The sequence below is a fragment of the Athene noctua genome, chromosome 4, assembly GCF_965140245.1.
Source record: "Athene noctua chromosome 4, bAthNoc1.hap1.1, whole genome shotgun sequence".
Classification (NCBI taxonomy): domain Eukaryota; kingdom Metazoa; phylum Chordata; class Aves; order Strigiformes; family Strigidae; genus Athene; species Athene noctua.
Genome location: NC_134040.1, coordinates 58,480,233 through 58,498,701, shown reverse-complemented (window position 1 = coordinate 58,498,701; position 18,469 = coordinate 58,480,233). Strand labels below are relative to the sequence as shown.

At 36.4% G+C, this 18,469-nt stretch overlaps 1 protein-coding gene across 11 annotated transcripts in view; it reads right to left on the bottom strand.

Moving 5' to 3' along the window:
- TBCK (TBC1 domain containing kinase) overlaps positions 1–18,469 on the bottom strand; it is a 145,356-nt gene that overhangs the window by 123,190 nt on the left and 3,697 nt on the right. For 10 of the 11 annotated variants that reach the window (XR_012633594.1, XR_012633596.1, XR_012633595.1 and 7 more), the window contains 2 exons: positions 16,095–16,329; positions 14,376–14,448 (listed from right to left, as the gene is read on the bottom strand). Coding sequence is in view for 8 of the 11 variants with exons in the window: in XM_074905479.1 (XP_074761580.1) it covers positions 14,376–14,448; positions 16,095–16,287 (266 nt within the window). In the remaining 3 variants the exon portion in view is untranslated. Of the gene's footprint in view, positions 1–14,375; positions 14,449–16,094; positions 16,330–17,355; positions 17,415–18,469 lie in introns of those variants that run through there. The other variant, XM_074905484.1, reaches the window with a different exon arrangement.

The window sequence follows — 18,469 nt, the reverse complement described above, 5'->3', positions numbered from 1 at the left end:
CACTTTTAAAAGGCCACACATTTTGTGATCAACAATCCTGGCAAGGTCTATCACAATTTGACAGACTCGGGAAACACATCAGACAACATATAAAAAGCAAATAAAAGAACTATCTGCAGACAGGATACTCTTCCTTTACAATAAAAGGCACTAAATCAGATCTTCAACTGCTCAGGGGTGTCTTGTTAAGTTACACCTAAACCAGGCATGAAATCCTATGCTCTAGGCAAGGACTATCATTACTTTTTATCTGAATGCACCAGCATCTAAATTCCTAGGCAGTTAAATTGCAGCTCTCAAAGTAGAGAGGCCTTGATATTTGTCTATTAAACAATTCACTATGCACAAGTAGCAGTATTTCCAAAACCTTAAACCACACAATCACTGAAGGAAAAGTGACTTCTAAAGATGCATGATGAATGGTCACACAGTAGGTAGTGCCTATTTCCTTACCTTCCTCCATGTTAAATAAAAGTTTTATCTGAAAAACAACTGCTGATTGCATGCTGAAATGCCAAACGGCAACTATAGATCAGCATCTGGCTCAGACTCTGTGCTTCTGAAGACACCCAAGTTAAGAAGCAAAAGTGATTTTTGTACCAAGCAAACTTTGCTTGCTTCCCAAATCCTGACCTGTCAGAATTCCTACATACTAACAATATTTTCAGATTTAAACACCTAATGTTATGTGTTTAAATAGAAAATAAATGACAGAAAAAGTAACAGACCTAGCAAAGATCACGTTAAATTCTCTCAGTTTGGAAAGCTGAGGATAAAACAAAATAATGGGTTTGGATTTTTCACCATAACCTTTGTTATGAAAATAAAACCAACAACTTCATACCATAGGAACCATTAGAAAAGGTAAATGCCTGATTCAGAATGACCAATAAATAAAAAACTGCCACCAGGTCCACACATTCCTGAGGCTGACTTTAAAAAGAATAGTTCTGCTACTACAAGGAGGGGGTGGGAAGGATTACAAAAGCTTGTGGTTAAAACTATATAGGTAAGATTTTTCTCTCAAAGATAAAGAAAATATTCTGAAGTAATCACACCTAAGTGACTAAACTGTACTAAACTGGCATTTTAAAAAACACAAAATGATAGTTATAATACAGTGAGTGATAAGAGTTAGCAACACTGACTTTGCAGCAAAAAACGACAGAAAAAGACTATTATGCAGTACAAAGTCCATGGGATCTCTGTAACTCACCAGCAACAGCTCAACCTTTCAGCAGATATGGCAGTATAAAAGGCAGTTAAAGACTTGGGAAAGCGGGTAACAAGCACCAAAGTGAGGTGCTCCACAAAACATTTTTATTATCCCTCAGCCAGCAACTCTTCACCTAGCTCATCGCACCAGTGCGCTGCTGAGAAATTTTGCTGATGCACAACTCAACAGGTGTAGGATTTTCGTAATACAAGAAAACTAAGAAGTTGAGGAAATTTATTTCCCTTTCCTACAAAAACCTCTGAGAAACATAAACAGCAAAGATGAAGACCAAGAAGTATTCTTCTTGTTTTGATATAACTTTTAAACCAGAAAAGTTAGGATTCAGTTAACACACATTAGCAACTTCCATACGAGAAGGCTGTGGAGATCTGGAATACCTTCACATCTGAGAACACAGTTATTTTAAGGGTCAAATCTTTGCAACCCCCCCTCCAAACCACCAATCAAAACAGGAAGTTCTCCTTTGTACGCTTCACACATGCTGTGAAAACACTGTTTCTAATGGTTGAAGTTGGCAGGTTAGACTATCAAATCCAGGTATTAGTCAGTCTACTCTCTACACAAAAATTCTATTTGGAGCTGGGGATCTCTACCCAGCACTCACTTAACAGAACATAATTTGGTCTACTATTCTCCTCTGCCACTACATATGTTTTGAGACTAACATAAAATGATGATTTCAATTAGACTAAATTTACAGAACACCATTCTTCCGCCTTTTTCTCTCAAAAATATATTAGTGATTTAAGAAAAAAATTATACTTCAAAAAAGTTTGCATTACATTATGTATTATCAATTGTCAAAAATCAACAGAAGCTTTTTTTTTCAGTGTAATTTTTAAATATGTGTTGACCTAATGTCAAGTATGGCAACACTAAGTTGACCTCAAGCATATTTAAAGTGGTTTTTCAAGGGGAAAAAAATAATAATTTTTTAAAGGTACCACAGTCATTCATTATAAAGATTTTTAAAAATATGATTTACAATCTCCCTGTTTATAGTTAGATGATATCTTGAATGATTGCTGAATCCACATCGAGAAACAAATACAGTGTTTAATTACCAGGTGTTAATTTCTAATGTGAACCAAGACAGTTATCAGAAATTATAGTAATTAACCAAAACTGTCTATCCTGCGTTGTTAGTTCACCCAATGAATATCTAAAAGTTACTCCAAACTTTCAATACTACACTTAAAATAGACACTATCATGTGCTTGTTCAGCAGCAATTCTGTAAAGTCAGCAAGTCTCAGTACTATTTGCACTATTTGCTTAGTCACTCAAAATTACTGTTTTTCAAAGGTTTGCTGACAGGATACTGCTGATTAATTTCAACACTGCTGTTCTGCCTCCTTCCATGAAGAAAAGAGGTAATATGGCAGAGAGTTTGCTAGTATGGTCTTTGCCAGGAAAGAAGGGAAGTGGGGTGAGTAGGAGGATGTTATCAGAACTGCCTTACTGTGCTATAGTTAACTTAGTGCAGCTTCTTTCTATACACCAAGGCCATAAGGAAAACATTTTCTTAATCAAAGGCACAGCCATGTACATATGAAAGAACAGCATCAGTGGGCCACCTTAGACCATATGTTTGAAGCACTGTCTTAAAACAAATGTTCATATGTTTGAGGTACATTATTTTCATATAATAGTCTTTTTTTCACCCTGAACTGCTATACCATTCAGCCTTAGCTCAACAGGATGACAGAAGATTCTTCTGCCACTGCTGTCTTTAACCAGACAGAACTCAAGCTTTATAAACAGGAAGCTGTAACCTTATAACCACTTTATAAAGAAAACTGAGATTTTACTAGGGATGAGGATTCTCTGCTACAAAGATCAGCATCACTGCAAGATTTTTTTTAGAGACAAACACTAAGACAGCAACATTTTTAAGTTTTCATTCTGATGGGGAGTGTGTCATAATCTGCATTTATTATTAGAAACAACTCAACCATGTCATTACAAGATTAAAGGTCTTGTCATACTTTCAACCATGAGCAGAGGAAATATTTTGAGATATCATTACTAAGAGGAAGCTTTCTGGGAAGTTTTGCTTAAAGTGACATTATTCACAAGAAACAGCTAGAGAGCTTAGAGTGACATTATTCACAAGAAACAGCTAAAGACACTTTATTTGAAAACAATGCTTTTGGCTGAGTCTTTCAGTAGGGGTTTTCATTCCTATATTATATAGTCCTTGGTTTATAGCAAATGTATGCTTTGAAATAAATGAATTGGGGGATAGCCACAGAATTCCAAGACTGCTTTAAGGATTCTCCCTTAAAAAAAAAAATTCCTTAAGACAATTTGTTTGTATATTAGCTTCTCTGCTTCTAAGAACATGCATATATTCAGCATACACAGAGGGCACTGGTTTTACAGTGCACAACATTTTTTTCCCCATAAAGAAAAGCAAGCCTGGTGTTTTATTACTTCTGTAAATGCTGCCCCAGCAAAACAGCTTAAGTTGGCTTGTATCAGTTGTTTATCATCTTTGATAAAATTACAATAGCTGAAGAAAAATGAGATTTCAGAAATCACTAAAAAAAAAAAAAAAGCTAAGTTTATCTGCTCAGGATTTGATGGAAATTTTGTACAGAAAGGCACCAAATGGCTAGCCATAGCCTAAGTATAGGAAAGAAACATGTCTCCAATGCTCATTTCTCACTGACATCATACTAAGTCTGCAGATCTCTCAAGATCAAACTGTCTGAAGAGTTAAAATTAAAAAAAAAAAAGAAAAGAAGAAAACCAGTGCCTACATTTTCTTTATTCCATTTTAAACCTGAATGACTTCTGGAGACTACAAAATATTACTGATAGCAGACAGGAAAGAATTCACATGTCTCCTTTTATATTTTACCATAAACTTGCACAAACTTCAGTTATGTCTGGAAGCCAAATATAAATGAGTCCCAGAACATGCAGGTACTGAATCCAGTGTTTTCCTTATCTTTGAACCTCTCCCAGCTTGGACAGATGTGCCATTCTTCACTATGCTGGAAGAGAACAGAACAGATGAGCTCCTGGAAATCCAGCTTTCTTATACAGACACCCAAAGCATGGGGCTACCGACCATTAAAACACTGCCTGAATTCAAAGATCATGTATTATGAAACTGTGTAACGTGGTTAAGAAAGAAATTGTTAGTAACAATGGGATTCTCAACACCACATCTTCTGCTCCTGAATAAATCCAATATTTTTTTCTCTTTGTTTGGGGATTAAAATAGTCCCAAATCACTCTCCAGTGCAGAAAAAAACTGATAGAATTTTCATCTCTGACAACGAAAAAACAGAGAGCTCCCCTTCTTCAAAGACCTAAACCCTGAAGAACTCAGCTCCCTTTAAGAATGTAGCTTCTACAAGCAGAAGAATCTTCTTGTGCACATAATTTAGTGCAAGAAGCAGCCAAATAATCTCTTGCAGAGATTAAAGATGATCTCATGACTATTGCACAAGAATCCTCAGGCAGGGAGAAGGAAGTCTTCACTGAAAGTAGGCATTATTATTCTGTCACACCCCCCCACCCCCACCCCACCCCCCCCCCGAAAAAAAAAAAGTTTTCTATGGTAGCAAATGGTCAAGAAAACAACACAAGTGTTCACAATGTTAAGAATTTGCATGAGGGCTATAAATGCTACACCATGTCACTACAGTGGCTCAGAACATAAAAGTAAGCAACCTCACATGTACTATATTTAAAACTAAAGAATGTGTAGAGATTACTGAGGATATACAGGGAAATTTTTTTTTTCCCCAAAAAGCACATACAAACACACAAATTTGTATGAGAACCAACTATCCTTATCTACTTTCAGCATCCTACCTGTAATTGTACAAATATCAAGTAAAGCAAGAACTATGTCCCACACCTTCTAGCTTCTCTTGTTTCACTCAGCACTGAAACACAGTAAGTATTCAATCTTTGAAAATTAATTTTATCTGTCAAGAATTCTAAGCAACTAAGATGAAAAGAGGAGAGACTTTACTTACAGATTACTTTGATAATCAGCAAAGGGGATATGTAAGCTACTTATGTAGCTTACAGCTCAAAACTTTTCTGCAGCTTATGCAGAACAAGTTTTAAGTTATACAAATGAGACATCAACCTTTAGTTTTGTGTTTGCAGCAGAGAGCTTAAGGCAATTTAAGGAGTTCTGTATTAAGACTTGAGTTCAGATCAGAGCATACTTTTAAAAGATCCCCTCCTGATCAGCCCCTCCTATCACACTTGATTCAGAGCACACAAGCTGTATTCCTTTTACATCAACCAGAAGGTAGGACCCCGAGTCTGCCTACTGCCCTGCAGCTGCTAATGGGCATTTGGTCTGGAGCAGACTGGAAATATATGGAATAAACACCCCTAAAAGATGTATAGCATGCTTTGCTTTACATATCTGTTCCTACTGGATCGCACTGCTTGCTAATAAAGACAGCCTTAGATAGGCCCCTTTTCTTAGTACACATCATCCAAAGCTTTTTTTACCTCATTTGTGGTAGCTTTTGCTCCTAGGTTCCACAAAGACACTAGCACTATGGGTCAAGGGGAGCACAGCCAGTTTACAGGCCCTCCCCATGACTGAGCCAGCTCCCAACCTCAGGCAGCATTGCCTCTATGAATTCCTACCTGCAGCATCAGGAGGGCACAAGCAGGGACAAAAGTCTGAGCTGCAGCTGACCACAGCTTCCTCCACCACAGCCAGGGAACATATGTAGTTAGCCTCTCAGATGGATGACTCTTCCCCTACTGTAACTGAGGGCCAGGTACTGAGCAGACATTTTAAGATCATAGAGGTGCTTTCTCCCATTTAAGGTTACAACGGACAACTGCATATTTCAGTTTATTATTAAGGAAGACCTATATCTGTGGCCTAAGAATAGAGTTTTGCTCAATGTTATCCATTTTTCCTTCCCATTGCAACAGAAGTGACGGGCCCCTAACTTCATTATACAAAGAGATGGATTCTCTCATTCTTTCTGTGGTGCCCCAGGTGGATCAGAAAAATCTCATTAAGAATCTGATCAATGAAAATTTTAAGAAGAAAAGCTGAAAATGAAGTGTAGTTATTAATGCAGTTAACATTATTGCAGCTGTGTGGCAGTATGAACTGAACTGACAGCTCTAGAAATAGGGACTAGGTAACAATAAATAATACTGCTGTCCTTGCAGCCAGACAGGATTGATTTTTTGTTATTAATTTCTGCAGTTCTGTGAAGCACTGCCAGTTGAGAAAAGAAAAAAAAGGAGCAGAGCAAGCCTGTTGGCTACTTCTTGATAGAGTAGCTGTAGAATATAATTAATTTCTTAAAAAATAACTTGCATTAAAAAATAAATTGCATTAAAAAAAGGAAAGTAATTTCAAAGAAACAAATATAACCACTAACTCCAGTAAGTACAGATATTACTAGGAATGATAACTGAGCATGCTTTCTCTTTTACGAGCTAATAGCAGGAAAAACACCCAGGACTTAGCAAAACCACACTAAAGCAATCTCTAGAAATTTCTCAGACTTCAAGAGAAAGACCGCATTTTAGGCATCTCTGCATGAGAGGATGAAGCATCAGCAACAAGCTATATTCTCAAGTAACCTCTGCCCTGCCCCCATTTTATAAAGGTGCAACAGAATTTTTAAAGCTATGAACAAAACATTGCACAGCTCTTCTCCTAGAGCCAGGCATTTCCTGTAAATCAGTAGAGCTTGCAACAGCGTTCTTCTAACAAACAACTTGGCTATACCATACTCTTTTAAAAAAATCTAGGTATCTAAGGTGAAAAGCCATATCTAGATACGTTTTAGGGGTTAGCTCAAAAAACCTGGATCCCTATTGTCAATGGTACAGATGCTACTCAAGTGAAACAGAATGGAAAGTTCCAAGAGAACAGTCTGCAAATGCAGGTGATCAAAGGGACTTTGCAAGTAGGCCAATAAGCAATGGTGCTGTTAGGAATTTCATAGCTAACAACTAACAATCCAAAAGGCATTAGAAGTGCATCACTTTGATCTATATTCCAGTATGCACCATCACAACAGGCAGGAAACGCCAACCTAGAGAGGTAACAATAAAAAATTAAGCGTAGCCAAAGCAGATGCCTGTGGCTATAAGTTAGAAATGTATTAATCAGCATATAATTAGCATTCAATTTCCTTGAAAGTACTATGAGAAATGTGATTACCAAAGGGGCAAACAGAGATTGATATAGTTGCATGTAGAAGAAATCCACTCAACAAAAGCCAGATAAAAGGACAAGAGAAGCACAGCAGACTGTAAATATGCAGGACATACTCCCAAATACATAAGGATGACTGGCAAAACATAAAACAAAGCAAGCAGTACTGGGAATACAGGAGACCATCCCTTGCAGGGCCTGTAGAGTGGTGGTAATGTAAAAAAAGAAATCAAGAATTAGATAACAGTAGAAGCAAGACCAGTCCACACTGGTTCTTACTTCACTCAAAAAGCTCTCAAGCCTGATCATCTCAACTTCCAAGGAACACCAATGGCCATAGCCACCACTGTTAACTGTACATCAGATCTGCAGTACTGTATACTCACAGCTAATTTACAGTCTCTGTTAAAGACTGACAGTTTTGTGTACACAGTGATGATTAATAACATGCATGAGTTAACCTTTAGCGAAGGTGTGCTGTTAATGTATGAAATTAACAGTTTTAAGCCTTAAACCTTGCCTCATCTGCCAGCCTTCTATACACTATCATAGCAATCTCCAATTGCCTGGTATCTAGCTATAAACACACGCACAACTGCTTATATTCAGTCCCAATAAGTTCCTTCTGTCTGCACACGTACCAGTCCATCTGAGGTCCTGCTGGTTCACGAGTCAAGCAATTCAGTTAACTTACTGCTGTGCTCATGATATGGTGCCTGCAAAATTGCAGGGAGGGGAAATAAGTGTTATATGATGTTTCCCATATTATGATGTTCTGTAAATCTATCATTTCAAGTCTGGCACAACACTGATGTAGGGACAATATGTTACTAATGCAGCTTCTAGGCAAAAAAGCAGCTAGCCCGGAGTGAATGCATGAGTCTGGGTATATTTGCACTGTAAAATAGAGGAGCTTGAACCCACGGAGAGAACATCCACATGCACAGAAGAAACAATCTCAAACCACAATGACGTTAGAGATGTTTGCAAGCATATCAATGCATCTAAATAAACCAGCTGTCTGATCCCTAATTAGTGACAAATGCTGCCTTGAAAACATTGCTCAGTAGTTCCAAATGTGAGAACTTGGACTTAAAAAATATAACCCCTTTCTAAAAGTACACACTGTTTAGCAAGTTTAATGAGTGTTAGCTCTTCCTTTTTTTCCTTCCTAAAAGCAGGATGAAGTGTCAAACACTGTATTAACTTAAAATAACCATATACTAACCACATCTTGTTCTCACAAGTCTACAAGCAGTTTTTATTCTAAACACAACTATCATAAATCAACATTAAGATTAATAATGTGGCTTGAATCTAGTAAGATTTGCACAGTACAGATTTGACATTTGGTTTTTCAGCCATTAGCTCTTTAGTGGTAGTTTGCTCATTTATGCAGAATGGAATTTTAACACTGATCCTTCCTTACACAACTCCTTGCAGAAATATCTCTGCAGGATGAAGTCACCCTCCTGCTGAGGTTGATGTTTGGTCTGTTCGAGAGAAACTCATCATCCTCTTCCACTCAAAACTCTCAGCTACTTTTGTTCTCAATTAACTCAGCATAACTCATCTTCAGCTCAAGAACTTTAATATTGCTTTTAGCATGGAAATCTGTATGAAGCGTCTACAAGCAACTACAGAAGAAACATAGTAGAGCAAAAGATTGAAATATAATTACACACTTTTTCCACATCTACAGATATAATATCTACTTTTTAATAGAAGGATTCTTCTGTTTTCATTTTTCCTGGAAGAGAAGATAAGAAACAAGTGTGCACTCACTGTTGGGTTTCACATGTAAGGGAGACATGGACACACGTTCTGGGATGTCTTTGTGCTGTCATCAAACACTGCAGCAAATCACTCAGACATCAAGAGCAGTAATGTTCACCTTGACTACCTCAAGAAAGCTCTACCCCTTTTCCATTCCAAACAATCATTTTCTCATGAGGGGAAACGCAGTCACAGGAGACAACCTATGCTAAAAAGAATGCTACAGGAAGATTTTCAGCCAGACTAAAAATTGCTTACCCAAATAAAATACTCCTATATGAAGAAAAGCATCATTGAACAATATATAAACAAGTCTGGACGAATAGTTGATCTTTCATCATAGTTCTGGAAGTACAGCATTGGCTAGAAACTAAAGGAAAACTCTACAGACACTATATGTCCAAACTACAGACTCTCACACATGCTTAGGAAAAAAATAATTTTGTTTATTAATGCTACTTTATTTTACTAGTTCATCATTTATTCTTGCTAAATGCAGCCTCATTATGACATATGGACTTCTCATGTGAAATTCCAACACAGACTTGATTCAAAGCAGAATACACTCAGCCCTTGAAGTTCTGCTCATATGCAGCTCTTCAAGTCAAACCATGTAAAACCTTCAGCGTTTTGATGACTTGCACCTGTCTTACAATATTTTTGAAGAAACCCTGGCCACTCAGAAATTGCTTTTTCCCCCCATGCCTAATAATCTCTTCTGTAATGTAGTTTCACTTCAAGTTTGTCAAAAGCACACTAACAGCAAGGATGGCATAAATAAATCTAATCCAATCAATGAGCAGACAACTGTTTAATACAGCCAAATAAAATGTACTCATCCGAATCAGTCCGATCATGTTTTCTCCAAACTAGTAAACAGCTGCAGATACAGTCTGCTTCCCATCAGATGTTCTGTGTATAACAAACTATACCTTGTATCTCTGATGGTTCACTAGTAATTCTTCAAAACCATGACTTTCAAAACATATGACAACTATATTTTATTGAAGAAATTAATAGGCTTAGACTGCCCAAGCCACAAATTGAAGACCAATCCAGAAATACTATTGTAGGTGCCAAAAGTCTGCTGAATGTTAGTATTTGCTGGTATTTTTATTATTATGAATACAAGTGCAGACCAACTCCTTTGAAGAAACACACTTCAAGTGTGACAAAAGGAAAAGCTCACAACGCCTATTATAACAGCACAGGAGCAGAGAAAATAACTCCTTTAACACTGTCTGGAAAAGGTATCCCAAAGGAGTACTTGTAAATGTGTTTAAAAGATGGAGAACCTTAAAAGTAAATGCACATCTTACATTCTAGTCTGTTGTATGAATAATGCTAAAATAACTGGGAAACTTTGAAAATCTAGTAAAATTTTTACTATCACAAACATGAAAACTACCCTTAGCGAGACTGTTGAAGTACAAAACTTTTACCCACCATAGTTATTTGTGACTTATTTTCAATTCATTCACAAGAAAAAAATCCTTGCATGTGCAAGAAGACAGACAAAAGGAAGCCAGCCAGACCGAGACACGTTTTCAAATCTCAGAACAGCAGTAAACTATTATGAGCTTAAATCAGGTATTTACTATTCTTGTTTGACTATATACATAAATTTCTAGCTGTTTAAAAATTTAACTGACTCCTAAACATACTTCAGAGAGCTGTGTTTGCACTAATGTGACTGTTACAAACTAAAATTCAGTGCATACTTTCTCTGACTCAGAGTAACATCAAACAGGACAATAAAGAGGGAATAAACAAAGCAGGAGACAGTGACCCAGACTACAGTCTCTCACACAGAGGACAATGAAGATTGATCTGGTAAAAAAATGGGACATCAATGCCTAAAATTCTTATCCCACCCTGTTCTATCCTAAAACTCTTCTCCATGGTTGCAGCTCGAGTTCCCTGTGGCACACAACTCCAAAGAGCTCCCCTGCTGTTATTGTGATGCACAGTAAAGAAAGTTGGAATTAATGATACTTTTAGAAGCATTGATTGTAGTTATGATGTCCACATGGCTATCCCCTGAATAAAATACAGAAAACACTAAACTAAATTCCTTTTCTGCCTGTGATTACCTAGGGTAAGATCTGCAAAGTGCCAACTCATTTCATCCATTTGAGAGTTCTTGAAATTTACCTGGTAACAGCAGCAAATGCTCCTTCTAGGATTTCAAATATGCATCACTCAAAAGAAAATAATCTGGATACAAATTACCAAACACTTACTTGCATTACCCTTTGAAAGTGAAGTTGAGCATGTAAACTTTGAGGACAATGACAAACCATCTTGGTAATTCCTGGAGACTGTTGTTACTGTATCGTTAGGTAATAATTAAATTCTTGAATATATCACAAATCCGAGTTCCACAAAAATTTTTGGTGGTATGCTCAGTAAAATGACTTACTGCACTATGAAAACACAGTAAATGGTTAGAGTTCTAATTCCCTGTGTTCGGCCCCTATGTGCAACTGAATCATTAGAATTAGAAAACATGGTGAAACTCTGAGGTTAATTGAACAAAGAACTCCAATGCCTTTCTTTTTTTGGATATAATTCATATAATAAGGAATGTATGCTGCATGTGATGCATGACTTCAGGAAAGATTAACTGCAAATAACCACCAAACAGCTGTATGGCCTGTTTGCCAGTATGTATGGAAAGATAGACAGTCCATAATGTAATGTCTTGAATTTCAGCACTAACAAAATAGAAGATTTCCTGCTGATTTTACATCGGATTGTGGTACAGGTGCAAAGGACTTAGGTTACTGGCAAGCGTAAGGAAAATTAATCTAGAAACCAGAAGAGCAGCTTCTCACATTCCATAAACAGTTTATAAAATTAATTACAATAGCATACACATCAACTCCGGATATGTAACCAGCTATGCAACCAGAATAAATGGAAAAAGCCAAATACTTCCCTCCAAAGGTAATTGATATAGACAGATCACATAACCAATAACTGGGAATTGGTCCATCTAAGTTATTTCTGGAAATTTATGGGTCTCACATAAGAACCAAAAATGTCAGTTTTCATTTAAAAAATAGAAATAGAGGGAAAATGTCAGTCTTGCAAGAAACTTCATTTGAAGTCAACATAATGTATTTTAATTACTACTGCAAAAGCTGTAATTTACAGAAGATGAACCACTAATGTCTCATAAACCTATGAACTTACATATATAGCCCTATACCTCAGGTGTTATAACTTCCTGAAGAAATCCCAATTGCCTCATTAAAAGAAAGATCAGATAGTAGACTAACTTATTTCAGTAAAAACCCTCTCAAGCAAAGAGGAAAAAATAAAGCCAGGCTTTATGCATTTACTCTCAACAGAGCCACAGCCTAACTAGCTGAGGTTACAGTTGCAAACTGTATGTTAGTATGTTAAAAAAACAAAGTTCCATACCTTAGAAAACTATCTAAAAAAACTCTCAAAAATCCTTCCGAATGCCACAGAACACATGGTAGTATAGATGGACATAATGGATGTGCATACAGACCATAACTATTATTTGAGAAAGTTTTGTTCATAGAATTATGATAGAGAAATACCTGATTTTTTTTCCCCCTCAAGAAAGGACATCTTGCCCCTTGCAGTTCTAAGGCTGCAGAATTAAATTGCAACAAAAGTTGTCAAAGAATCTACATTAAGTATACTGTATCAAGAAATTCAAAGCAAATTAAAATAGCTACAAAAACAGTCAGGAGGCAGCAGACAGCCTGGGCTGCTTCTCATCTGACACCAGATATACACGTCCAAAGAACAGTGTGAGAACTGAATGAAAATGGAAAGAAAGGAGCTTCTAATGCTTTAACTATTCCTAGAACTTTTCACAACAGGAGCCTGATGCAAAACTGTGTGAAGGGCTGTATGATCACATGGTCACCCTTTACACCTAAATACTCTCTATCTTAAGAAAAAAGGCAAGCCATATTTGCTTAACATTCCTCAAGCTATTAAGTCCTCTGAAACACAATACTGCCATACAAGCTTAGGTTCACAAAAAGCTAACACACAGGCACAGGGCATTTTGCATTTAGATTTATCTCTGCCAGACAACATTGTTAACATACTATTTAGGGGTTGAAAGGCTTGAAAAGCTACAGATCCAGTATTACTACGTTTATGCAAATCTAATTTGGGATGAGTCACTGGCAGTTTGTCTGGATAGTATTTTATCAAACACATCTGAGATGCCTAATGTTAACTGGGAAGACACATACAAATTTGTCGATTATTTTCTTGAGTAATCATCTATGCTTACATGAGATGAAACCTAATGCTTGCTATAAACTTCTCAGAAACTAGAATGAAGAGACTTTGGATTTTTCTAGATGTGTTTTATATTTATATATTTGTGTGTTCTGAAAATAATCAGTTAGCCTACAATGCCTTCCTATCCCAAATGGAAATAACATTTCTCTTCTTCCACTCTTCACATTTTCTGTGTTACGTATTCATTAGGACAAGAGCCCACCCACTTCTTTGCTCCAAAAGTAATAGTGATAGATGAAAATTACAGTTACCACTTTTAGCAACAAGTCTGGTGGGGATTTTTTCTGTCTGTTTGCTTCTTTTTAAAGATATAGCACAACTATTTTACATATCGTAGTATGAAAGCAAATACTCTTGATATCCAGTCTTTGGGCTTGGTTTTGACCAAAGCCTTACTAAAGTAACCAAAATTCAAATCATGTATTAGCACCCTGGCATATGTATTTGACATCCTGTCCACTTTCTAGTTAATAAATGAATACATTTCTGTATATGAAAAACACACATCAAATTCTGTTCTTTCTAGTGAAAGTTATATTTCATCTGGCAGGCATACAATCTTCAAAAATACTTACCCTGTCATAGGACTGATTTTATTTTTAAAAAGAAAATCCAAAACTACTAGTACCGGACAGACAAGATTTTACGAGTTACAAAGTACTTCAGTTGTTAAAAAGTGCTCCATAACTACTCCAGCTTTTAGAATCGTATGGAAATAAGTACTCTCTCTTTCAGCCATGTGTTTTATCTGATAAACAATGTCTTCAGGTTAAACTTTAACACAGTAAAATTTATATAAACCAATGAAAGTTAAAAAAGGTCTGGGACTTTGCTACAGGTGATGTATGAAACTATGGTGAATAGATTTGCACCCAGCTTGACACCTTACCTGACTGGCTTTCTCTCTCGTAGTAAATCTTCCAGACTCTTTTCACAGTGTTCAGCCGCCACAACTAGTCTCTCTAATTGAAAAAAAAAAAAAGTGTATGAGGACTAGAATCCAAATGAGACAATGGGAGTGCAGACTTCTCAGACTAGCTATGTGGCAAATGTTAAAATATTTTGGCATATACTGTATGGACAATTACACATAATTAAGTGTTAAAGATGTGCAACTTTTGGATATCACCACCATTTTCATTTATGAGATACAGCAGATTATCCTCCCAGTTTCCTCATGCAAAGCACTGTCAATCCATCCATCCATCCATCCATCCATCCATCCATCCATCCATCCATCCATCCCTCCCTCCCCTAATAAATATTGAATCCCTCAGCCAGTGTCAGCCAGATTTGACTTCAGAAATGAGGTCTCAGTGACAAGCATCTACAAATTTGCAGGACTCTGTAGCTGAGCTGATGAGAGACTCACAGTAACACCAGCTTTTCTCAGAGTGAGCACAGGAGTTTTAGTCCTGATGGGCCAACTAGTACATTACTAGCTCTAGTACCTCTTGCCCAACAAATAGCTATAGGACTTGCAGGGGTCCCATATGTTCCAAAGCTTAAAGCTAGAATCTTGTTACCTAACTCTATTGTCAAAAAGGCCATGTTTTCCTATTTAATCATAACTTCTAATTTACTAAATATTATGTTAGGTAATGTTTCTTAACCTTTCATCCTGAACAGTACTGTAAGAAAATCCCAGTTTCTGTTTCAAGAAGATGATGAAAATTAATAAACTTTCTAGATCTCCTGACTGCAGAAAATGAAAACTTTAAAAAAGTTTAAGAACAAATGAAAACACACAAAGAATTCCCCTTCCCATGGAATGCTTCAGTGTTTGGAGTTTGCAGTTTTCTCATTTTCTAAAAATCTGAAGCATCCTATCATATCGCATTCTAAAGGGGAAAAAAATTACTTTCTCTATGAGACCCTGTAGCTAATCAAATGCATATAAAGCACTTTTATATGGGAACATTGTTCATTTAAGTTAAAGGTGGCAACCACTTAAATTGTCACAGGTGTTGCAGTATTTTTGTGGAAATTAAGTGCTGTACTGATGAGCTTGCAACAGAATAAGATCATCCCGAGCAGAAAAAAACCCAACAGAAGCCTTATTTGAAGTAACAATACATGTGATACCAGTTACTAAAAAAAAAAAAATATCTGTACTAGAATAAAGTAACTGTTAGGGGGAGAGATCTTAAAGAGCTAGAATAAAAACGAAATAAAATAAGGGAAGCTTGCAGCCAAGACATGAGATGACTGAGAGAACAAGAACAGCTGCAAATCAAGCACAGGAAACCTAACCATCATATGAAAACGTTCACCAGATCAGAACATGGGTGTATTTCAGGGTCCCACAGAAAGACATGGCAGAGCAACTGAGTACAAGAATTTTACAGTGAAGTATAAAAAGAAAAAAAGTTCTTAGCTTTTATCACAAAAGAGGACAGACAACTAACATCTGCCTCAACTCTGCAGAGGAGAAACAAAAGCACCAGTATTGCCAGTCACAGCAAAGGAATACAGTCATTTTGAGACTGAAAACCAGCCACTTCTTGGTGCTATAAAGGCAATATTCTGCTCAGACACCTTTAGATATCTTGTCACAAAAATACAACTGTAATCACACATAAAATTTCCTTGTTAAACAGATACTCACCATGTTTACCTCTGGTAATGTCAACATACTGGCAAAGCCTGGGATGGGTGATTGTTTTAAGGATTTGAAATCTCCCCAAAATTTTGATGGAGTTAGGTGTCAAAGGAAGGCCATTACTTCCACAAACATCATGTGGCAGAGCTGAGGCAAAGAAGGTGGAGGCACCCATCTCAGTGTCTTTTAAAGGAAACATCTTTTTCTTACAATCTTATGCCCTTCAGAGCAATTTGTGTTCCTTAAAAAGAAAATACAGAGTACAAAATTATCTGCAAAGATACAGATTCTTATGACTCAGCTTACCACTTTATTAAATAATGCAATTTTTTTTTTTTTGTCTGTTATGGAGGAACAGGACATTTTAGCATAATCAACACAATAATAATAATAATAATGCTGCATCATAAACACTACATTTAAAGACAAAAATATAGTGATAATTTTAAACACAGTTTTAAGAATCAAATAAAATTATTTTAGGAGCAAATAAATGCTTTAATACAACAATCTTCAGATGATTGTATATCATCTGAATACTATATTGGAGATATACTGCAATATAGGATGTTATGTATTCATAAACCAGTAAAGGCACCAAACAGAAAAAGCACCTTCCAAAATACCATCACCAGGCCACAAATCCAGATTACCACAGCTTTAGTGATAATCCAGTATCTATATACTATAGATTTCCTAATATTTAAAGCTATAAACTCACAATCTTCTGTCCTATCACCATTTTTTTCCTTACCCATCGGTAAACTGCTAGCTCACACACTAATTCAATACAAACAAATTAGGTATGTAATCTTCCTTAATTTTTCCTTAAATATTTCTGAGACAGTCAAGTGAAATAAATTAGCTTGCAATTTAGTTCCAGGACCACTTAGTTCCATTACCATTTTTCTCTCCAGCAGGAACAAACTCTTTCTCTGAACTACGCATCAAAAATCAGTGCGAGCTAAACATTTTTTCTGCACTTTGTCATAAGCAACCATTACACCATTCAAGAACAGAAAAACCTAAGCCCTGCAAAAGTAACAGACACTTTACAGTCAGCTAGGCCTCAGATAAAAATGTCTGACCTCTTTTTGCTAGCAAACTAAGAATTTAACCTGAGGTGACAAGTACCAAAATCCAAAAGCTGAATTGAGCCTCTGCTCAGCTCATTTCTGGATTGCCCAGATGGTGACTTGAGACACCACAAGCTGTTATTAGGCACTGTCATCCTCTGCATACATTAGCTTCTGTAGCACATACATACTTGTGTATATGGGCTTTGGTCTGGAAGTTGTGATGGTGGAGTAGATGGCACTTCCAAATAACACGGGACGATAAGCCATAGAACAAAAAAGACCTGCATGGACAAGCCTGCACAGAAGAGTACCATCCATCTCACTTCAACTCCAGAGACATGGCACAGAGTCTGGAGGCATCTGTGTATACAATGGAGAGAAGTAGTCCACTGATGTGGAAACCACATCCAACTCTCGTGAGCTACAGAATAGTAATTATAAGATCTAAAGTGTAGAAACAGATATGCAGTGGCTCCAGAAAGAAAAGACAAAGAACCTTCAGGATTTTAAGCCCATAAGATAAATAATATAGAAAGCTTAAAGTATAAAACCAGTGTAATTCTTTCAAACCTGATGTGATTGTTTTTTATCATTTTAGGGGCTTCATGAAACAAAATCCAAGTAGAAAAAGATTATGCAGAGCACTAATAAAGCTAAGTGCTGTTTTAAAATTATTTTTTCAGCCTACATTGACCTGCTGGTTTCTCTCACAAGAAAGTCACACAGGAGAAACAGAGCATTTAATACTTTAGCATCTAAGGGAACAACCTTGTTCCCAGCAAAAAATTCTCAGTAAATTCCTACCAAGTTTCTTTTTTGAATCTTAATTGAGAGTGATCCCATAACAAGTTGTGCAGAGATCCTTATATACTAAACATATTTACTAAGTCTATACAAATGGAAATTATGGAACGTACCTTCCATTTTAACTAATACAGTCCAATTTAAGATACAAAGCAAATACAAGACTGCTCTCATTCATGTTTTGTTTATTTTTCTCCCCTGAATACACATAGACATGAGGTATGTAAATCTAAATTTGAATATACATCATCATCATATTAAATATGAATACATAGCATTAAGGAATCAAACTTAAAAAAGGAAGAAAAATCTGAAACAGCATCAAGCATTGGAGTTTTTATTTAGTACTTCTATATTAAAAGTCAATGCTTTCATATCTCATGAATACTTAATATTTTCCAGAAGTGATTTATTTTAGGATGTCAATAATGCAATTTAAAGTGAGAATATTCCATTGGAAAGACATAAATTGGACCAAGTGTAAGCACAAAAATCTAT